Source organism: Pseudophryne corroboree, chromosome 3 (assembly GCF_028390025.1).
Source record: "Pseudophryne corroboree isolate aPseCor3 chromosome 3, aPseCor3.hap2, whole genome shotgun sequence".
Taxonomy (NCBI): domain Eukaryota; kingdom Metazoa; phylum Chordata; class Amphibia; order Anura; family Myobatrachidae; genus Pseudophryne; species Pseudophryne corroboree.
In genome coordinates, this window is record NC_086446.1 from 53,425,910 (window position 1) to 53,448,806 (window position 22,897).

The 22,897-nt window shown below is 45.2% G+C and overlaps 1 protein-coding gene across 1 annotated transcript in view; it reads left to right on the top strand.

Annotated features, from left to right (window-relative positions):
• Positions 1-22,897, top strand: part of LOC135057152 (zinc finger protein 585B-like) — a 162,827-nt gene that overhangs the window by 9,718 nt on the left and 130,212 nt on the right. Inside the window, exons 6-8 of the mRNA XM_063963051.1 lie at positions 7,208-7,296; positions 7,447-7,558; positions 8,639-9,552. Coding sequence (XP_063819121.1) covers positions 7,208-7,296; positions 7,447-7,558; positions 8,639-9,552 — 1,115 coding nt within the window. The remainder of the gene's footprint in view (positions 1-7,207; positions 7,297-7,446; positions 7,559-8,638; positions 9,553-22,897) is intronic.

Consider the following 22,897-nt stretch of genomic DNA (forward strand, 5'->3'; position numbering starts at 1 on the left):
TGCTCTCCCGCTCACATCATGTCACTGTGTGTTACCAGCCCAGAGATCTGACCAGTCTCCTCCCCACACTCTCTGGTGTATCTCATACATCAGGAGCCACCAGCCCCTATTATACTCCTGCTCTCCCGCTCACATCATGTCACTGTGTGTTACCAGCCCAGAGATCTGACCAGTCTCCTCCCCACACTCTCTGGTGTATCTCATACAGCAGGAGCCATCAGCCCCTATTATACTCCTGCTCTCCCACTCACATCATGTCACTGTGGTTACCAGCCCAGAGATCTGATCAGTCTCCTTCCCACGCTCTCTGGTGTATCTCATACATAAGGAGCCATCAGCCCCTATTATACTCCTGCTCTCCCCCTCACATCATGTCACTGTGGTTACCAGCCCAGAGATCTGACCAGTCTCCTCCCCACGCTCTCTGGTGTATCTCATACATCAGGAGCCACCAGCCCCTATTAGACTCCTACTCTCCTCCTGGGATCCTGTCAAGATGCTGGCTGTCGGGATCCCGGCAGTCAGAATACCGACTATGGAATCCCAACAGCCGTCAGAAATCAATGCCAGAATCCTGAAAAATGTCCGGACACCAACGACAGAATCCCGACAGCCGGCATCCTGACCGTGAGTATAGCGGGAGGGTTAGGTTTAGGCGCCACCCCGAGAGGTTACGGTTAGGGTGCAGGCAGGGAGAGGTTAGGTTTAGGCTGTGGGAAAGTGTGTGAGGGGGGGGTTGTTAGGTTTAGACAACAACAAGGGAGGATAGGGTTAGGCACCATAAGGGGAGGGTTAAGGTTAGGGGGTGGGGGTGAATAGTCCTACCTCATACCGGTTGGGATTTCAGTTGTAAGGCTGCTGACATTGGTATGCTGAACGCCAGCATCCTGACCACCGGTAAATTATACGTAACTTCTCCTCTTCACATCATGTCACTGGCTGTTACCAGCCCAGAGATCTGACCGGTCTCCTATTCCGCACTCTCTGGGATGAGATCCAATATAACACTACCAGGCTCATTCCATAAAACTGTTCTGTGAAATTGTTGCATCAGTTACAATACTTGGGCACACGGATATCATGTGATGTCTCCTGACATTATGCCGTAAACTGTTTGCTCGTACAGAGACATATATTCTTATGCAGCATCTATCAAATGAAGCATTTTTCATTCCTGTTTCCTAAACAAGAAAATGCTTTCAACTCTCCAGGTCATGTTGAGTTTCTATCTATAGAACCAGATCCTTGTGTATGGTATATTTCTCTATCGTCCTAGTGGATGCTGGGGTTCCTGAAAGGACCATGGGGAATAGCGGCTCCGCAGGAGACAGGGCACAAAAAGTAAAGCTTTAGGATCAGGTGGTGTGCACTGGCTCCTCCCCCTATGACCCTCCTCCAAGCCTCAGTTAGATTTTTGTGCCCGGCCGAGAAGGGTGCAATCTAGGTGGCTCTCCTAAAGAGCTGCTTAGAAAAGTTTAGCTTAGGTTTTTTATTTTACAGTGAGTCCTGCTGGCAACAGGATCACTGCAACGAGGGACTTAGGGGAGAAGAAGTGAACTCACCTGCGTGCAGGATGGATTGGCTTCTTGGCTACTGGACATTAGCTCCAGAGGGACGATCACAGGTACAGCCTGGATGGTCACCGGAGCCTCGCCGCCGGCCCCCTTGCAGATGCTGAAACGAGAAGAGGTCCAGAATCGGCGGCAGAAGACTCCTCAGTCTTCTTAAGGTAGCGCACAGCACTGCAGCTGTGCGCCATTTTCCTCTCAGCACACTTCACACGGCAGTCACTGAGGGTGCAGGGCGCTGGGAGGGGGGCGCCCTGGGAGGCAAATGAAAACCTTTTTTGGCTGAAAATACCTCACATATAGCCTCCGGGGGCTATATGGAGATATTTAACCCCTGCCAGAATCCGTTAAGAGCGGGAGACGAGGCCGCCGAAAAAGGGGCAGGGCCTATCTCCTCAGCACACAGCGCCATTTTCCCTCACAGAAAGGCTGGAGGGAAGGCTCCCAGGCTCTCCCCTGCACTGCACTACAGAAACAGGGTTAAAACAGAGAGGGGGGGCACTAATTTGGCGTTAGAAATATATAAAAAAGATGCTATAAGGGAAAACACTTATATAAGGTTGTCCCTATATAATTATAGCGTTTTTGGTGTGTGCTGGCAAACTCTCCCTCTGTCTCTCCAAAGGGCTAGTAGGTCCTGTCCTCTATCAGAGCATTCCCTGTGTGTGTGCTGTGTGTCGGTACGTGTGTGTCGACATGTATGAGGACGATGTTGGTGAGGAGGCGGAGCAATTGCCTGTAATGGTGATGTCACTCTCTAGGGAGTCGACACCGGAATGGATGGCTTATTTAGGGAATTACGTGATAATGTCAACACGCGCCAAGGTCGGTTGACGACATGAGACGGCCGACAAACAATTAGTACCGGTCCAGACGTCTCAAAAACACCGTTAGGGGTTTTTAAAACGCCCGTTTACTTTAGTCGGTCGACACAGACAGGGACACTGAATCCAGTGTCGACGGTGAATAAACAAACGTATTCCTTATTAGGGCCACACGTTAAGGGCAATGAAGGAGGTGTTACATATTTCTGATACTACAAGTACCACAAAAGAGGGTATTATGTGGGATGTGAAAAAACTACCGTCGTTTTTCCTGAATCAGATAAATTAAATGAAGTGTGTGATGATGCGTGGGTTCCCCCCGATAGAAAATATGGGCGGTATACCCTTTCCCGCCAGAAGTTAGGGCGCGTTGGGAAACACCCCTTAGGGTGGATAAGGCGCTCACACGCTTATCAGAACAAGTGGCGGTACCGTCTATAGATAGGGCCGTCCTCAAGGAGCCAGCTGACAGGAGGCTGGAAAAATATCATAAAAAGTATATACACACATACTGGTGTTATACTGCGACCAGCGATCGCCTCAGCCTGGATGTGCAGAGCTGGGGTGGCTTGGTCGGATTCCCTGACTAAAAATATTGATACCCTTGACAGGGACAGTATTTTATTGACTATAGAGCATTTAAAGGATGTATTTCTATATATGCGAGATGCACAGAGGGATAGTTGCACTCTGGCATCAAGAGTAAGTGCGATGTCCATATCTGCCAGAAGATGTTTATGGACACGACAGTGGTCAGGTGATGCAGATTCCAAACGGCACAAAGGTGTATTGCCGTATAAAGGAAGAGGAGTTATTTGGGGTCGGTCCATCGGACCTGGTGGCCACGGCAACTGCTGGAAAATCCACCGTTTTTACCCTAAGTCACATCTCTGCAGAAAAAGACACCGTCTTTTCAGCTTCAGTCCTTTCGTCCCTATAAGAGTCATATCTGCCCAGGGATAGAGGAAAGGGAAGAAGACTGCAGCAGGCAGCCCATTCCCAGGAACAGAAGCGTTCCAACCCTTCTGACAAGCTCTCAGCATGACGCTGAGACCGTACAGGACCCCTGGATCCTACAAGTAGTATCCCAGGGGTACAGTTTGGAATGTCGAGACGTTTCCCCTGCGCAGGCTCCTGAAGGCTGCTTTACCAAGGTCTCCCTCCGACAAGGAGGCAGTATGGGAAAAAATTCACGAGCTGTAGTCCCAGCAGGTGATAATTAAATTACCCCTCCTACAACAAGAAAAGGGGTATTATTCCACACTATATTGTGGTACTGAAGCCAGAAGGCTAGGTGAGACCTATTCTAAATCTAAAAAAATTTGAACACTTACAAAGGTTCAAATCAAGATGGAGTCACTCAGAGCAGTGATAACGAACCGGGAAGAAGGGGACTATCTGGTGTCCCGAGACATCAGGGATGCTTACCTCCATGTCCCAAATTTGCCCTTATCACTAAGGGTACCTCAGGTTCGTGGTACAGAACTGTCACTATCAGTTTCAGACGCTGCCGTTTGGATTGTCTACGGCACCCAGGGTCTTTACCAAGGTAATGGCCGAAATGATGGTTCTTCTTCGAAGAAAAGGCGTCTTAATTATCCCTTACTTGGACGATCTCCTGATAAGGGCAAAGTCCAGGGAACAGTTGGAGGTCGGAGTAGCACTATCTCGGATACTGTTACAACAGCAGGGGTGGATTCTAAAGATTCCAAAATCGCAGCTGATCCCGACAACAAGTCTCCTGTGCTTAGGGATGATTCTGGACACAGTCCAGAAAAAGGTGTTTCTCCCGGAAGAGAAAGCCAGGGAGTTATCCGAGCTAGTCAGGAACCTCCTAAAATCAGTGCATCATTGCACAAGGGCCATGGTAAAAAAAAATGGTGACTTCCTTCGAAGCAATTCCAGTCGGCAGATTTCATGCAAGAACTTTTCAGTGGGATCTGCTGGACAAATGGTCCGGATCGCATCTTCAGATGCATCAGCGGATAACCCTATATCCAAGGACAAGGGTGTCTCTCCTGTGGTGGTTACAGAGTGCTCATCTTCTAGAGGGCCGCAGATTCGGCATTCAGTTTTGGATGTTGGTGACCACGGAGGCCAGCCCGAGAGGCTGGGAAGCAGTCACACAAGGAAAAAATTTCCAGGGAGTGTGATCAAGTCTGGAGATTTTTCTCCACATAAATATAGCTAAGGGTAAATTTATAATGCTCTAAGCTTAGCAAGATCTCTGCTTCAAGGTCAGCCGGTATTGATCCAGTGGGATAAAACATCACGGCAGTCGCCCACGTAAATAGACAGGGCGGCACAAGAAGCAGGAGGGCAGTGGCAAAAACTGCAAGGACTTTTCGCTGGGCGGAAAATCATGTGATAGCACTGTCAGCAGTGTTTCATTCCGGGAATGGAAACTGGGAAGCAGACTTCCTCAGTAGGCACGACCTCCACCCGGCAGAGTGGGAACTTCATGGGGAAGTTTTCCACATAATTGTAAACCGTTGGGAATTACCAAAGGTGGACATGATGGCGTCCCGTCTGAACAAAAAACGGGACAGGTATTGCGCCAGGTTAAGAGACCCTCAGGCAATAGCTGTGGACGTTCTGGTAACACCGTGGGTGTACTAGTCGGTGTATGTGTTCCATCCTCTGCTTTTCATACCTAAGGTACTGAGAATTATAAGACGTAGAGGAGTAAGAACTATACTCATGGCTCCGGATTGGCCAAGAAGGACTTGGTACCCGGAACTTCAAGAGATGCTCACAGAGGACTTATGGCCTCTGCCGCTAAGAAGGGACTTGTTTCAGCAAGTACCATGTCTGTTCCAAGACTTACCGCAGCTGCGTTTGACGGCATGGCGGTGGAACGCCGGATCCTAAGGGAAAAGGCATTCAGGAAGAGGTCATTCCTACCCTGGTCAAAGCCAGAAAGGAGGTGACCGCACAACATTATCACCACATGTGGCGAAAATATGTTGCGTGGTGTGAGGCCAGGAAGGCCCCACGAAGAAATTTCAACTCGGTCGATTCCTGCATTTCTTGCAAACAGGAGTGTCTATGGGCCTCAAATTGGGGTCCATTAAGGTTCAAATTTCGGCCCTGTCGATTTTTCTTCCAGAAAGAAGTGGCTTCAGTTCCTGAAGTCCAGAAGTTTGTCAAGGGAGTATTGCATATACAACCCCCTTTTGTGCCTCCAGTGGCACTGTGGGATCTCAACGTAGTTCTGGGATTCCTCAAAACACATTGGTTTAAAACCAGTCAAATCTGTGGATTTGAAGCATCTCACATGAAAAGTGAACATGCTCTTGGACCTGGCCTGGACCAGGCGAGTGTCAAATTGGTGGTTTTTTTTTCTCAAAAAAGCCCATATCTGTTTGTCCATTCGGACAGGGCAGAGCTGCGGACTCGTCCCCAGTTCTCTCCCTAAGGTGGTGTCAGTGTTTCACCTGAACCAGCTTATTGTGGTGTCTTGCGCCTACTAGGGACTTGGAGGACTCCAAGTTGCTAGATGTGGTCAGGGCCCTGAAAATATAGGTTCCAGGACGGCTGGAGTCAGGAAAACTGACTTGCTGTTATCCTGTATGCACCCAACAAACTGGGTGCTCTTGCTTTTAAGCAGACTTTTGCTAGTTGGATGTGTAATACAATTCAGCTTGCACATTCTGTGGCAGGCCTGCCACAGCCAAAAAAAAAAAAAAAAATGCCCATTCCACAAGGAAGGTGGGCTCATCTTGGGCGGCTGCCCGAGGGGTCTCGGCTTTACAACTTTGCCGAGCGGCTATTTAGTCAGGGGCAAACACGTTTGTAAAATCCTACAAATTTGATACCCTGGCTAAGGAGGACCTGGAGTTCTCTCATTCGGTGCTGCAGAGTCATCCGCACTCTCCCGCCCGTTTGGGAGCTTTGGTATAATCCCCATGGTCCTTTCAGGAACCCCAGCATCCACTAGGACGATAGAGAAAATAAGAATTTACTTACCGATAATTCTATTTCTCGGAGTCCGTAGTGGATGCTGGGCGCCCATCCCAAGTGCGGATTATCTGCATTACTTGTACATAGTTACAAAAATCGGGTTATTATTGTTGTGAGCCATCTTTTCAGAGGCTCCGCTGTTATCATACTGTTAACTGGGTTCAGATCACAGGTTGTACAGTGTGATTGGTGTGGCTGGTATGAGTCTTACCCGGGATTCATAAATCCTTCCTTATTGTGTACGCTCGTCCGGGCACAGTACCTAACTGAGGCTTGGAGGAGGGTCATAGGGGGAGGAGCCAGTGCACACCACCTGATCCTAAAGCTTTACTTTTTGTGCCCTGTCTCCTGCGGAGCCGCTATTCCCCATGGTCCTTTCAGGAACCCCAGCATCCACTACGGACTCCGAGAAATAGAATTATCGGTAAGTAAATTCTTATTTTTTTAGGGCATGTACAGTGGATGCCTATCTGGATTGTGTTACAAGATCGGAACAATTTTTCAGGGAGAACATTACAGATAAATAATGGCCTGTTAAGATGCTCTTATTAATACACAATGCCTCCATTAGTAGTATGGTGGTGGAGACTGGGTAAAAAGCCTCTATCCAAATGGTTTTGCTATTCTATGGTGATGCACATAATGTTTCCCTCTGCCTTATCTCACTGCTGGCGATGTGGAGACCCTAGAAATATAAAGATCAATTTATTGTCAGAATATCCTAAAATCAGCCTCATTATATACTAGTAATTGCAACATAGGGATTATTTCTGCTTTGCCTATCTAGCTATATAGTATGTTAGGGTTAATGTACACACATCTGTTAATCATAGATAAATAATGTACCTACAGATGGATCCAGCAACAGAGATACCCCAGAGAGATGTCCCCGTCCTCAGAACTGGATAGAAGAAAATCAAACAGTGACACAGGTTTATCAGGTAGAGTTAATGCAAATACCAAACTGAAGTGACCTTTTCACTGTATGAGCTATGGAGCAGATGTGTGTGTCTTACACACTGATATTCCTCTTTTTAATCTCGATTAATGAAATTAGACTTTATAAAGGTGTTGTTTTGTGGGTTATTTAGGATGAAGGTCTGACTGTTATAAAGGTTGAAGTTCTAGAGAAAGAAGAGGAGACGTGTGTGAGGGCTGACAAGGTGTGTAAGGAGGAGGAAATCCATACAGATATCAGTACAGGTGAGTAATAATCACGAAGTACAGAGTCACATATTCTAGTACTGTCACTACAGCAATCTCTTATCCTACACCCTCCTCTGTGAGTACAAAGTTTCTGCTCTCCCCCTCACATCATGTCACTGTGTGTTACCAGCCCAGAGATCTGCCGGTCTCCTTCCCACACTCTCTGGTGTATCTCATACATCAGACGCCATCAGCCCCTATTATACTCATGCTCTCCCCCTCACATCATATCTCTTCCCCACACTCTCTGGTGTATTTCATACATCAGGCACCATCAGACCCTATTATACTCCTGCTCTCCCCTCACATCATGTCACTGTTTGTTACCAGCCCAGACATCTGACCAGTCTCCTCCACACACTCTCTGGTGTATCTCATGCATCAGGAGCCATCAGCCCCTATTATACTCCTGCTCTCCCGCTCACATCATGTCACTGTGTGTTACCAGCCCAGAGATCTGACCAGTCTCCTCCCCACCTTTTCTAGTGATAACTTCAGAACAATTTCGAATGTTTTACATAAAAAAACAAACATTAAAAAGGTTCCTCGTTCCCAAAAGATGCTGAAATATTAAAATATTATATTTCCAGCAACTGTGTAGCCCTGATGTTGTGGTGCGCTATATGCAATACATTCTGGAGGTCCTACCTTTTGTCTTTCTTTACCTTTCAAAATAAAAAAGATAAAAAGATCCCAAAGTCACTCTTGCTAATAACTGGTTTGTTGCAGAACCTTTTTGGAGGGATTTTTCCAACATCAATATTTTTGTAATTATTCATGTAGGACCCACACAAATTATGAGTAATGAGTACACCTGTGCACCTGCCAGGTGACCTGGAAAACGTGAGCTGTTCGGGGTACTGAGGACCAAGTTTGAGAACCACTGCATTAAGCCAATGTTTTTTGTTTTTTTTTGCTCAATACGAGGGTGAAATTTACGGATTCTACATTTATAATTGTAGGAAAGTGTTTCTGGTTTGTAAATTGGTAATCTAACAACTGAACCTCTTGAACACACTACTCCGTGTACAAAAAACAAAAAAATAAGTGTATTTCCATATCTTTATTTTATTTTAGCAGATGAACTCGGAAGCAGGAATACCTCCGAGAGGCATCTCATTTTGTCTACAGATTGTAAAATAGAAGACAGCGACATCAGACAAGAATCACCAGTAGAAAACTCCATTATGCTAAATTTACATCCAGAATCTCACAGTGCAGATACGTCATCTGATGCCTCGAACCATGAGGCATATTCTCCCGATGCCTCCGACAATGTCACACATGGTACCGGTCATGCAAGCAATACAATTTTTTCCTGTCCTGAGTGTGGGAAATGTTTTATACATCAGTCGCTCTTTGCTAGACATCAGAGAACTCACACGGGTAAGAAACCATTTAGTTGTGACGAGTGCGGGAAATGTTTTACAAACAAATCGCATCTTGATAAACATCAGAGAATCCACACAGGTGAGAAGCCCTTTAAATGCTCGGAGTGTGGGAAATGTTTTACGTATAAAACGCACCTTGTCGTGCATCAGAGAACTCATACGGATGAGAAACCGTTTCCCTGCTCCGAGTGCGAGAAATGTTTTACACAGAAATCTGGTCTGGTGAAACATCTGAAAACACACACCGGGGAGAAATTATTTCCGTGCTCCGAGTGCGGGAAATGTTTCACATACAAGCTGCGCCTTGTTAAGCATCAGAGGACTCACACCGGGGAGAAGATATTTCTGTGTTCTGAGTGCGGGAAAGATTTTATCCACAAGTCAGCTCTTGTTGTCCACCAGAGATATCACACGGGCGAGAAGCCGTTTCCGTGCTCTGAGTGTGGGAAATGTTTTACGCAGAAATCGGGTCTGGTTAAACATCAGCTAAGTCACACGGGGGAGAAACCGTTTCCATGCTCTGACTGTGGGAAATGCTTTTCACAAAAGTCACATCTGGATAAGCACCAAAAACTCCACACAGGAGATAAGCAAATTCAGTGAGACGATTGCCATGAAACAGATGGGCAGAAAGACTGTATTGTAAAACCCATTACTATTGTTAACGTAAAGTATAAAAATAGCCTGTAATACATTTAAAGTGTGTGTGTGTATGTATGTATGTATGTGTGTGTGTGTATATATATATATATATATATATATTCAAAGACCTATTGAGTTATGGATTGCAATTCAGCAGTCCAGTCATACAGTATATTAACATGTTATGATTTAAGTAACATCCACTGGCATCTGTGAGATGTCACAGAAGAACACCGTGTACGGGGGGGGATGCTTCCAACCCTCTAAAAATGATAGGTGGTGAATTTACCTATAGCAATCAATCTGATTCTATACATCATTTATCTAGTACATTCTATAAAATGATAGCTAGATGCTAGTTGCTATGGGAAACTTCACCTGTCTTTAGAAGGTTTGACATATTTCCCCCTATATGTTACTATGTCATGGGTGGCCATTTACAAAGGGGCAAAAATATAGGCCCTCGGTGCAAATGTAATGGCTATTATTGTATATTACATCTGTGTATAGCGATCCCCTCAGTCTACAGTGCTGATTGCTAATCTGGTGCTTTATAATAAAATATAATAATTGGACTACATGTTGAATGGTTCTTATAAGATTTAAAGCCCAACACACAGTGGATGCAGCCATTCAGTCAATCCATTGGCTGCATTCTAAAGACTAACCCCAAAATGGCTGCCTGCACTGTGTAGAATATAGTTCTATAGTTGCCGATCTTTGGGGGTCATTCCGAGTTGATCGCTAGCTACATTTGTTCGCAGTGCAGCGATCAGGCTAAAAAACTGCAGTTCTGCGTATGCAGCACAGTGCACGTGCGCAACGTACGGGCACAACGAACAATGTAGTTTTGCACAGGGTCTAGCGATGCATTTCAGTCGCACTGCTTGCCGCAGAGTGATTGACATGAAGTGGGCGTTTCTGGGTGGCAACTGACCGTTTTCAGGGAGTGTGCAGAAAAACGCAGGCGTGCCAGGAAAAATGCAGGCGTGCCAAGAAAAACGCAGGCGTGGATGGGCAGGTTTGTGACGTCAAATCCGGAACTGAATAGTCTGAGCTGATCGCAAACACTGAGTAGGTTTTGAGCTACTCTGAAACTACACAAAAAAAAATTGTATCCGCTCTGCGATACAATCGTTCGCACTTCTGCTAAGCTAAAATACACTCCCAGTGGGCGGTGGCATAGCGTTTGCACGGCTGCTATAAACTGCTAGCGAGCGACCAACTCGGAATGAGGGCTTTTATATGGATGTTAAAGTACATTTCTGGGAGTAAATTTACTAACATGGGAGTTCTATTTAAGATGAGATGTTGCCCATAGCAACCAATCAGATTCCAGATATTATCTTATAGAAGGTGCTAGATAAATAAGAAGTAGAATCTGATTGGTTGCTATGGGCAACATCCCATCTTAAATAGAACTCCCATGTTAGTAAATTTACCCCCTGGTCTCTGTTTTATAATGACTTCTATGTTTGTGTACTGTAGTTTGCATTTGGGGTGATTCAGACCTGATTCCTGCTGTGCCTTTTCGCACAGCGGGCGATCAGATACTAACTGCGCTTGCACTGCATTGCGCACGCGCATCGGACAACAATAAAGGGCATTGCCGGCCACGACAGGTTGGTGCGAAAAATCCGAACACACGGGTGTTCGCAATGTGATTGACAGGAGGAGGCCATTTGTGGGTGGTAACTAACCGTTTATTGGGAGTGTCCAGAAAAGCGCAGGTGTGCCAAAGCATTTTCAGGGAGGGTGTCTGACGTCAGCTCTGGCTTCGATCAGCCTGATGTCACCGCACTGTAGGAGTAAGTCCTGGGCTGTGCAGAGACTGCACAAAGTGGATTTTATCAGCTCTGCGTACACATAGCATTGCACACTTGCACGGCGAATTTACACTCCCCCTGGGGGCGGCGACTATCTGATCGCAGGACACCAAAGTTAGCAGCCCAGCAATCAGGTCTGAATCACCCCCTATGTTTTAGGGTCAGTTTGATTTTGTTTTGTATCTATATTTATTCTGTACATAGTGGATAAGTAGATGAAATAACAGCACAGTGTATATATGGATATGGCATGCAATGGTATCATCTAGACTCAAACAAGGTAATAAAATAATTCCAGACCGGATTGATTTGTCTTTATACTTGAGTTTAATCCAATGGAAAAGAAAATGGAGAATGGTAACAGCTGATAGAAGGACGACTTGTATATAGGAGGGGGCGGTGGTGTTGGATCCCATATGTACAATGTTGGTTGAAACTACACAACCTGCTATTTTACCGTTTCCTTTACTGTTCCGCTAAACGGGTCCAATATTGTGTTGTTTTTTGGGATTCCAGCAATGCTTTCCATGCGCTCATGTATTAAATGTTTCATATAAGATAATTCAATGCTTAATGTATGAGCACAATAAAATAACAATATGATGTAATAGTATAATACAAAATTTAAATTGCTTATCTCTGTGGTGGGAGAATTCAGGAAATATAATTTATACTCCATTAGACTGGTCTCCTAGTAAGACGGAACATCCACTGCTGTACCTCCAGGAGGAGGAGACACACCCCACTGAAGAAGACCCACACACCTGGAGGAGCAGCCACATCCACAGAAGAAGGAGCCTACGTTTGAGTGGCATGAGGAAGACCTACCCTCATGCACTTGAGCCTATATATTATAGTGGATGATCTGGGTGAGGAACCCCAGTCTTTCCAGCGAGATAATGATAGCATAATTAATGCCAATGTGTGATGGGCTAATCGTGGGAATATTTGCACGTGTAGGAAAAATAAGATTTTACTCACCGGTAAATCTATTTCTCGTAGTCCGTAGTGGATGCTGGGAACTCCATAAGGACCATGGGGAATAGCGGCTCCGCAGGAGACTGGGCACAACTAAAATGAAGCTTTTAGACTACCTGGTGTGCACTGGCTCCTCCCACTATGACCCTCCTCCAGACTTCAGTTAGGATACTGTGCCCGGAAGAGCTGACACAATAAGGAAGGATTTTGAATCCCGGGTAAGACTCATACCAGCCACACCAATCACACCGTATAACTCGTGATACTATACCCAGTTAACAGTATGAACTATAACCTGAGAATCTCAACAGATGGCTCACAACAATAACCCTTTAGTTAGGCAATAACTATATACAAGTATTGCAGACAATCCGCACTTGGGATGGGCGCCCAGCATCCACTACGGACTACGAGAAATAGATTTACCGGTGAGTAAAATCTTGTTTTCTCTGACGTCCTAGTGGATGCTGGGAACTCCGTAAGGACCATGGGGATTATACCAAAGCTCCCAAACTGGCGGGAGAGTGCGGATGACTCTGCAGCACCGAATGAGAGAACTCAAGGTCCTCCTCAGCCAGGGTGTCAAATTTGTAGAATTTTGCAAACGTGCTTGACCCAGACCAAGTAGCAGCTCGGCAAAGTTGTAAAGCCGAGACCCATCGGGCAGCCGCCCAAGATGAGCCCACTTTCCTCGTGGAATGGGCTTTTACTGATTTAGGATGCGGCAGTCCAGCTGCAGAATGCGCCAGCTGAATTGTGCTACAAATCCAGCGAGCAATAGTCTGCTTAGAAGCAGGAGCACCCAGCTTGTTGGGTGCATACAGGATAAAAAGTGAGTCAGTTTTCCTTACTCCAGCCATCCTGGAAACATAAATTTTCAAGACCCTGACTACGTCCAGTAACTTGGAATCCTCCAAGTCCCTAATAGCCGCAGGCACCACAATAGGTAGGTTCAAGTGAAAAGCTGATACCACCTTAGGGAGAAACTGGGGACGAGTCCTCAATTCTGCCCTATCCATATGGAAAATCAGATAAGGGCTTTTACATGACAAAGCCGCCAATTGTGACACACGCCTGGTCGAAGCCAAGGCCAATAACATGACCACTTTCCACGTGAGATATTTCAGATACACGGTTTTAAGTGGCTCAAACCAATGTGATTTTAGGAAACTCAACACCACGTTGAGATCCCAAGGTGCCACTGGAGGCACAAAAGGGGGTTGAATATGCAGCACTCCCTTTACAAATGTCTGAACTTCAGGCAGTGAAGCCAGTTCTTTCTGGAAGAAAATCGACAGAGCCGAAATCTGGACCTTAATGGAACCCAATTTTAGGCCCATTGTCACTCCTGACTGTAGGAAGTGCAGAAATCGACCCAGCTGAAATTCCTCTGTTGGGGCCTTCCTGGCCTCACACCACGCAACATATTTTCGCCAAATACGGTGATAATGGTTTGCGGTTACTTCTTTCCTGGCTTTAATCATCGTAGGAATGACTTCCTCCGGAATGCCCTTTTCCTTTAGGATCCGGTATTCAACCACCATGCCGTCAAACGCAGCCGCGGTACGTCTTGGAACAGACAGGGCCCCTGCTGTAGCAGATCCTGTCTGAGCGGTAGAGGCCATGGGTCCTCTGATATCATTTCTTGAAGTTCTGGGTACCAAGCTCTTCTTGGCCAATCCGGAACCACTAGTATCGTTCTTACTCCTTGTCTTCTTATTATTCTCAGTACCTTTGGTATGAGAGGCAGAGGAGGGAACACATAAACAGACTGGTACACCCACGGTGTCACTAGAGCGTCCACAGCTATTGCCTGAGGGTCCCTTGACCTGGCGCAATATCTCTCTAGCTTTTTGTTTAGGCGGGATGCCATCATGTCCACCTGTGGCCTTTCCCAACGGTTTACAATTAGCTGGAAGACTTCTGGATGAAGTCCCCACTCTCCCGGGTGTAGGTCGTGTCTGCTGAGGAAGTCTGCTTCCCAGTTGTCCACTCCCGGAATGAACACTGCTGACAGTGCTAACACGTGATTTTCCTCCCTTCGGAGAATCCTTGTGGCTTCTGCCATCGCCATCCTGCTTCTTGTGCCGCCCTGTCGGTTTACATGGGCGACTGCCGTGATGTTGTCTGATTGGATCAGTACCGGCTGGTTTTGAAGCAGGGGCTTTGCCTGACTTAGGGCATTGTAAATGGCCCTCAGTTCCAGGATATTTATGTGTAGGGAAGTCTCCTGACTTGACCAAAGTCCTTGGAAGTTTCTTCCCTGTGTGACTGCCCCCCAGCCTCGAAGGCTGGCATCCGTGGTCACCAGGACCCAGTCCTGTATGCCGAACCTGCGGCCCTCTTGAAGATGAGCACTCTGCAGCCACCACAGCAGAGATACCCTGGTCCTTGGAGACAGGGTTATCAGCCGATGCATCTGAAGATGCGATCCGGACCACTTGCCCCACAGGTCCCACTGAAAAGTTCTTGCATGGAACCTGCCGAATGGGATTGCTTCGTAGGAAGCTACCATTTTTCCCAGGACTCGCGTGCAGTGATGCACCGATACCTGTTTTGGCTTCAGGAGGTCTCTGACTAGAGATGACAGCTCCTTTGCTTTCTCCCCCAGGAGAAACACTTTTTTTCTGGTCTGTGTCCAGAACCATCCCCAGGAACAGTAGACGTGTCGTAGGAACCAGCTGTGACTTTGGAATGTTTAGAATCCAACCGTGCTGTTGTAGCACTTCCCGAGATAGTGCTACCCCGACCAACAACTGCTCCTTGGACCTTGCCTTTATCAGGAGATCGTCCAAGTACGGGATAATTAAAACTCCATTTCGGACATTACCTTGCTTTCTTTCTAGGAGCTCAGGAGAGCCCCTAGTGTGCATCCAGCTCGGCCGGGCACAAGATTCTAACTGAAGTCTGGAGGAGGGTCATAGTGGGAGGGCCAGTACACACCAGGTAGTCTAAAAGCTTTCTTTTAGTTGTGCCCAGTCTCCTGCGGAGCCGCTATTCCCCATGGTCCTTACGGAGTTCCCAGCATCCACAAGGACGTCAGAGAGATATATAATAAAGTAAATATATGTGTCAGACCATAGGCTATTTCTACATTGAGTTGCTCTACACCAGGCATGTCCAAACGGCGGCCCTCCAGCTGTTGTGAAACTACATATCCCAGCATGCCCTGACACAGTTTTGCTGTCTGAGAATACTAAAGCTGTGTCAGGGCATGCTGGGATGTGTAGTTTCTCAACAGCTGGAGGGCCGCAGTTTGAACATGCCTGCTCTACACCATGCAAATAATGAATGTATATGCCACCATCATACTCATTCCTAAACTAAAAAAACAGCCCTACCTTTTCTCCAGCTCCTAACGCACAACTGTATTGCCCCGCAGCCCCATCTCTTGTCCAGCCACCCTTCCTTCCTTGTTTCTTTCCACGCCATAGCTGCTACAAGCCAGGGCCCTAACAATGGTGGTGCAGCAGCTACAGGATAGGGAAGCAAGGGGGCAGCACTGCTAGACCACCTCTCCCTGCACGGCCCCCTGGTAGTGGTCCCCACTCCACTGAAACAAGGGATACTAGAAGGCAGTACCACTGGCAGGACTGTATTAACCCAGGACCCTAGGATTTCAGGTATTTCGAGCCTCCTCCAACACATCAGTCTTTCACCCCACTACAGCTGACATTTGGAAAGCAGAGCTTATGCCATCATTTACACTTTCTGTATTCACATGGACACTGATATAAAGTCTGCGGCCCACTTTCCCCACAGTGCAATTGTTCTTACTTTTCTATTTTGTCTACAAAACAAACATCAGTTGACTACCAGTATGTTTTGACAGAGTGCAAAGTTTTTTTCACCGTTGGAGCCCTAGTCCCTGCGGGGCCCCTCGACTTCAGCCTAGTCAGCCTTATAGCTAATACGGCTCTGATCCCTGGTTATACAAATGAATCACTGTATCTAGTGCACTGTGTCAGTAAATGTTCATTAAAGATTCAATCACTATAACTATTTGATATTACTGGCATTGCTGTGTTTTATAATGACCAGACATAATCACCATGTAATCAAACACACATAATAAATATTTATTTGAGGCAAATTGGTGTCTGGTAAAATGTCCGTATCCGGCTATTTCAGCTTACTATAGACTAATCAGTATTTAAGTATTGTTAATATTCGAGCAGAAATAAGTATTATTCAAAATGATGAGCGACCAACCTCCAAATTATTTTGATCAATAATTAAAGTGCGTATTGATGGTATTAAATTAAGACCATTACATGTTCCATAAAGTACACTGTCACACTATTCCTTTTACCCTACACAGGTTACCCCAGGAGACGCTGCACCCCGGCCCTGCTGAATGAGCTGAAAAAAGTGATGGGTAAACTTTTATTGAACTTGGACGGAGCTGGAGCAGTGATTTCTTTTCTGCTTTATTTTTTTTTTCTATAAATTTTGTTGTTTTAAAACCAAAAAAGTCTTGTGCCCATCTAATATTACATTTATTTAAATTGATTGCAATACCCCTAAAATGTCACAATGCCGCGAATGACACCCCATTCCACTAGGAAGTGGGCAGGATACAGGAGGGCTGCCCACTCTTGCCGCAGTCCGTGATCCCTACGCAAAATGTGGGAGTTCTAGAAGAGTATGGAAGTATGAAGAACGCCCACTGAGTTCCCTGCTTTAACCTGGAGCCTGCGGGGTCCTTGCCTGCTGTACCGGCACACATCGCCCCATGCGACCAGCTCTGCAAGCTCAGCACATATATAAATGGTCGGTATGGGGTAGGTGGGGGGAGAGATATCCACACACGTTATGTGCACTGATAGTACTTCCTCCCCCACTAAGTATGACAGCGGCGGTGTGTGTGCAATGCCTATGTGCCTCTGTCATTATTGGTGCTGCTGTTTAATAGATAGCATGCTGATGTGCAGGGAAATGTAAGAGCGGTCACTGTATTAGACGTTACGTGTCCCTCAGTGACAGGGAAATCTGCCATACATTACACCCTATGGGGATTCATAAAGACTCTGTTTGGCCAAGGAAAGCTTACAGAGCTAATATTAGCGCTGTTCTCTGCTAGTGTTGTAGTTAGATTTTATAAAACCGTAATATGTAATACACAAAGAAATGAAACATGGGGGGAGATGTATCAACCTTTGAAGAGAGAGAAAGTGTAGAGAGATAAAGTATCAGCCAATCAGCGTGTAACTGCCATATCACAGGCTGTGTTTGAAAAATGACAGGAGCTGATTTGTTGGTACTTTATCTCTCTCCAAGCGTGAGTGGTACAGTAATACTGTCTGTATGCCATGGTATTGTTGTCACCCTGTTGGGGCCACTGCCCTTAGTAACTGGTGGCTGCAGGGCTCCTCCCCTGTAAGTCACCATTGTGATGTCACGCTGCTTATGATGTCACACTGTGGAATACTACTTGCTAGCCCCAGGCTGTAAGTTACTGCTCATCTGGAAAGAGGTAAGTACCTTTAGTATTAAGGCCTCCGGCCAATGTTATTAGATGATCCTGTTCTCATTACTGTTATTATGCAGATGCTGCTATAATGCTGCCAGGGTTCAGTACATCATGAGGACTGTCACCATGTGGACATGAGGATGTCGACATGGTCACTGTGTTGACAGAGAATATTTTGACATTTAGTAAGTTGACACAGCTTCACCCTCATCCCTTAGATCCAAAGCAGCTATCGGTGCTTGGTAGTACCCAGGTCGTCCGCATGCAGCAGTGGGGGGCTAATTCTTTGGAGGGCATTGGGGCAGGAGGGGCACTGGGGCAGTGACAGAACAGACGCAGGCCAAGGAGTGTGGAGGTAAAACGTACACTGGGGTAGTGTACAATAAGTGATAATGTAGGCATCTGTACAGGTAAGGGGAAGAGCAAAGGATGAAACATCCGCAAGAGTTCAGAGTCATCAGCAAGCTATAGAGTAGTCAGGGCGACAGCAGAGATAGGTAATGACTAGCAACAGGATGGTAAGGGCCCAAGCAGAGGACAGCGCAGGCGGATAATAGCAATGGCTGGAAACACCTGTAACTCATCCAGCAATCACACACGTGGTATCACAGCCTGTCATTATGCTTTGTATTCCTCAGTGACTTGTGTTTCCTGAATTTTGATATTTAATTGTATATTATCAATAAATTGTCATTTTACTATTGTTAGCAACTTTTTTGCAAAATGGATGACAAAGCATGGCTCCTGGCCACAAGTGAGGATCCTGGAGGTAAGGAATGTACTTACAGCTCTGTAATGGTGCAAAGTCTGGCTAGATTCTGACATCTATAGTATTGGGGAATTAGGCAGTTTCCTCTTAAGGAATACTGAGGATCTTATCATGTAATATTCACCGAGGTGCAGGCATGGACGCGACTCTGGGAAGTCTGCCCGTAATTATAAAGCATCAATCATTTTTGTAATTAATTCTTCCAATCCCAGATGCAGTATACAGTATAAGGAGAGAAAATATTCAAAGTATTATAGATAACTCAATATTAAATTTTCTTTGATTTCCAAATAAAATTGAAAGTTTGGGATAAGGCATTTTTTTTTAAATCTTTATCACATATATGCAAGGGAAGGGCTTCCTATTTGGAATAATTAGCTTAATATACTGAAATGTTAGAATGATATTTGAAAAAATAGGATTTTAATTACCTACTGTTAAATCCATTTCTCGTAGTCCATAAGGGATATTGGGGAATGTAGTACAATAGGGTATAGACGAGGTCCAAAGGAGCCGGTGAATTTAAAATTTCTTTACTGGGTTTGCTGGCTCCTCCCCTCTATGCCCCCTCCCACAGGCAGTTATAGGTAAAAGTGCCCGAAGGAGAAAGGACATATATGAGAGAAGAAAACATGATAACATAGAGTGGTGAGATTTATATACCAGCACACCACAAACATATAACAACCAGCAATGGCTGGTAACAGCAACAGCTGAACAGGTAACCACATAAACGAGAACCTGCAGAAAAGTCATCGCACTGAGGCGGGCGCCCAATATCCCTTATGGACTACGAGAAAAGGATTTACCGGTAGGTAATTCAAATCCTATTTTCTCTAGCATCCATAAGGGATATTGGGGGATCTAGTACAATGGGGACGTCCCAAAGCTTCCAGAACGGGCGGAGACTGCTGCAGCACCGCCTGCCCAAACTGGGTAACCTCTTTGGCCAGGGTATCAAACTTGTAGAACTTAACAAAAGTGTTCCTACCCGACCAGGAAGCTGTTTTGTTCATAAGTTTGTAAATCCAGTCATCAGGACACAGAGGCATGTGAGTTCACTGCTGTGCTGTTTATTCCCTCCAACTCCAAGCACACTGCACACTGGACCACCCACTTCCCAGCATTCCCCTAGTCCCAGGGACCATCACTGAAGATACAGGCTTACAAACAATAGTAAGGGAGTGTGTACAAATATTAAGCATTCTAATACACTAACATCACATCCTCTTTTCTTTAAAGATAAGCCCTGTACGCTTCAATGCAGTAATTAACAACGTCAAATTAAGAACATCATCTAACAAGTTTCAATGAGTCTCTCAGGTCTGCGTATTTCCCTTTTGGGTCTTTCACACACAGTCTGTGTTTCATCGACCATGTTGGACCTTTCTAGAATCGTGGTTTGTTCACCATTATGAGGATCATCATACATGTCAGATGAAGGGTATTCTTCAGTCATGTTGTTGTCAGGTTGAGATCTTAAATCCACCCGATTTCTTCTTACTTCCGTTCCATGCTCTGTACGTACAGTATAAGATCTTGGTGCTACTTGTGCTTGCACAATACCTTTCTGCACCCAAATACCTTTCTCGTGAGCTCTGAGACGGACTTGGTCACCCGATTTTAGATCAGATAAGCGTTTTGCTCGCCTGTCATGGAACAGTTTCTGTTTCGCCTATTGACGTTCCTTACTCAGTCTGACCAACGCTGAGTTATGTGTATTAAGCAGTTCATCATGTATCGGGAGATTTGCTCTAATCCTCCTTCCCATCAGCATTTGTGCAGGAGAAAGTCCATTCTGTAAAGGTGTACTGCGGTAGATTAAAAGACTTTTGTAGAAATCTTCTTTACCTTCTTGAGCTTTTTTCATGAGACTCTTTACAGTTTTTACTGAACTTTCCACCAACCCATTTGAGCGTGGATAGTGGGGACTTGACGTAGTATGGACAAATTCCCACTCATCAGCAAATTGTCTAAATTCAGCACTGGAAAACTGAGGACCATTGTCAGTGAACACTTCCATAGGAACACCATGCCTTGCAAAGATGGACTTCATGCAATTGATTACGGCTTTACTAGTAGTTGTATGTAGTGTCTTCACCTCAGGGTAGTTAGAGTAATAATCAGTCACGACAATGTACGTTTTCCCATTACAATCAAACAAATCTGCGCCAACTTTCTGGTACGGTCTCTCTGGCACCGCGTGAGGACTCAGTGGCTCGACTTGTTGTTTTGGTCTATACGTAAGACATAATTCACATGTAGCTGTAGTCTGTGCTATGTCTTGGTTCATTCTTGGCCAATACATAACTTCACGCGCTCTCCGCTTACATTTTTCTTCTCCTAAGTGGCCTTCATGTATCTTGAACAGCATAGTTTTTCTTAGTCGTGCAGGTATGACAAACCTATTGCCTTTGTAAATAATACCATCGACAACTGTAAGGTCACTGCGGTACATCCAATAATCATGGATAGACAGCGGGCACGCATGTTTATCTGCTGGCCAGCCTTTCAGAATGATATCTTTCAACACTTTCATTTGGTCATCTGTCTCAGTTTCTTTCCTAATCTGTTCTTGTCTTGCAAGAGACACTGCTAGAGAAGCTACGATCAAATTAACATAGGCTTCTATCTCTTCATCCATCAGACTTTTGGAACCTTCGCTTTTGTCCACAGCACAGAAAGTGTATCAGCAATGTACATGTATTTGCCAGGACAGTACAGCAAGTGTACATCATATTTCTGTAGTCTGATAAGCATTCGTTGAATTCTCATGGGACAGTCATGTAATGATTTAGTCATGATAGCTATCAATGGCTTGTGGTCAGTTTCCACTGTAAATGTTTGACCATACACAAACTGATGAAATCGCTCACATGCATATGTGATCGCTAGAAGTTCTTTTTCTATCTGAGCATACCTTGTTTCAGCACTTGTCAGTGCTCTTGATGCATAGATTACTGGTTGCCATGTATCCTCATGTTCTTGTAACAGCACTGAGCCTAGGCCAAATTGCGAAGCATCTGCTGAAATTCTTATTCTTTTCGCAGGATCAAAGAATTTTAGCACTGGTTGCTCTGTAATGATCTGTTTCAAGTTTTGACAACTTTCTTCTTGTTCATGTGACCACATCCACTCGTTATCTTTGTCCAACAACCATCTAAGAGAGGCTGTTCGTTCAGAGAGTTGAGAACTAAACTTTCCTAAGTAAGTAATCATTCCTAGGAATCTTCTGACGTCGTCTTTGTTGTTAGGACGTTCCATGTTCACTATGGCTGATATTTTCCTTGGGTCTGGTTTTACACCTTGATCCGAGACCACGTCGCCCATAAAGGTAAGTGTATTCACGCCAAATTCACATTTGTCCTTGTTTAGCTTTAGATTCACTTTCTTGACAAGTTCCATTACTTGTCTCAATCTAGAATCATGTTCTTCCTTTGTAGATCCCCAGACAATAATGTCATCCATCATTGTTTCAACACCTGGAATATGTTCAAAAATCATGTGTATCTTTTTGTGATATACTTCTGGAGCAGACAATATTCCATATGGTAGTCGAAGAAATCTGAATTGACCTTCTGGTGTATTAAATGTACAAAGCTTTGAGCTGGCATCATCTAGCTTCATTTGCCAGAATCCTGAAGACGCGTCCAATTTACTGAACCATTTTGCTCCCGCAAATTGCGACATGATTTCATCTCTGGTTGGTAGTTTGAAATGTTCTCGTTTAATAGCTTTGTTTAAATCTCTGGGGTCTAGACATATTCGGAGTTGTCCATTTTTCTTTTCAACAATTACTAAGGAGCTTACCCATTCAGTAGGTTCATCAATTTTCTGTATCACACCCAAGGCTTCCATACTATTTAACTCTTGTTTCAGTTTTTCTCTCAGCGCAAACGGCACTTTTCTACAGGGGTGTATCACTGAAGAAACTTGCGTGTCTGTATTTATTTTATGCTCTCCAGGCAAACAACCTAGACCTTCAAACAAGTCTCTGTATTCTATGAACATCGATTTGCAGTCATCTTCTACTTGTGATGTCACCATAAAAACTTTCTTTAGCAAGCTTAGTTTCTCACAGGAACTTAATCCTAGAATCGGTTGCACATTTTTATCCACAATCAGTAAAGATGTTTTAAACTGTTGTCCCTTATATTTCAGTGTCACTAAGCATGTACCTTTCACAGGAATTTCCTCCCCAGTGTACCCTGTAACTTTCACTTTGGCTGGGTGCAATTTAGGTTTTACTCTAAAAGT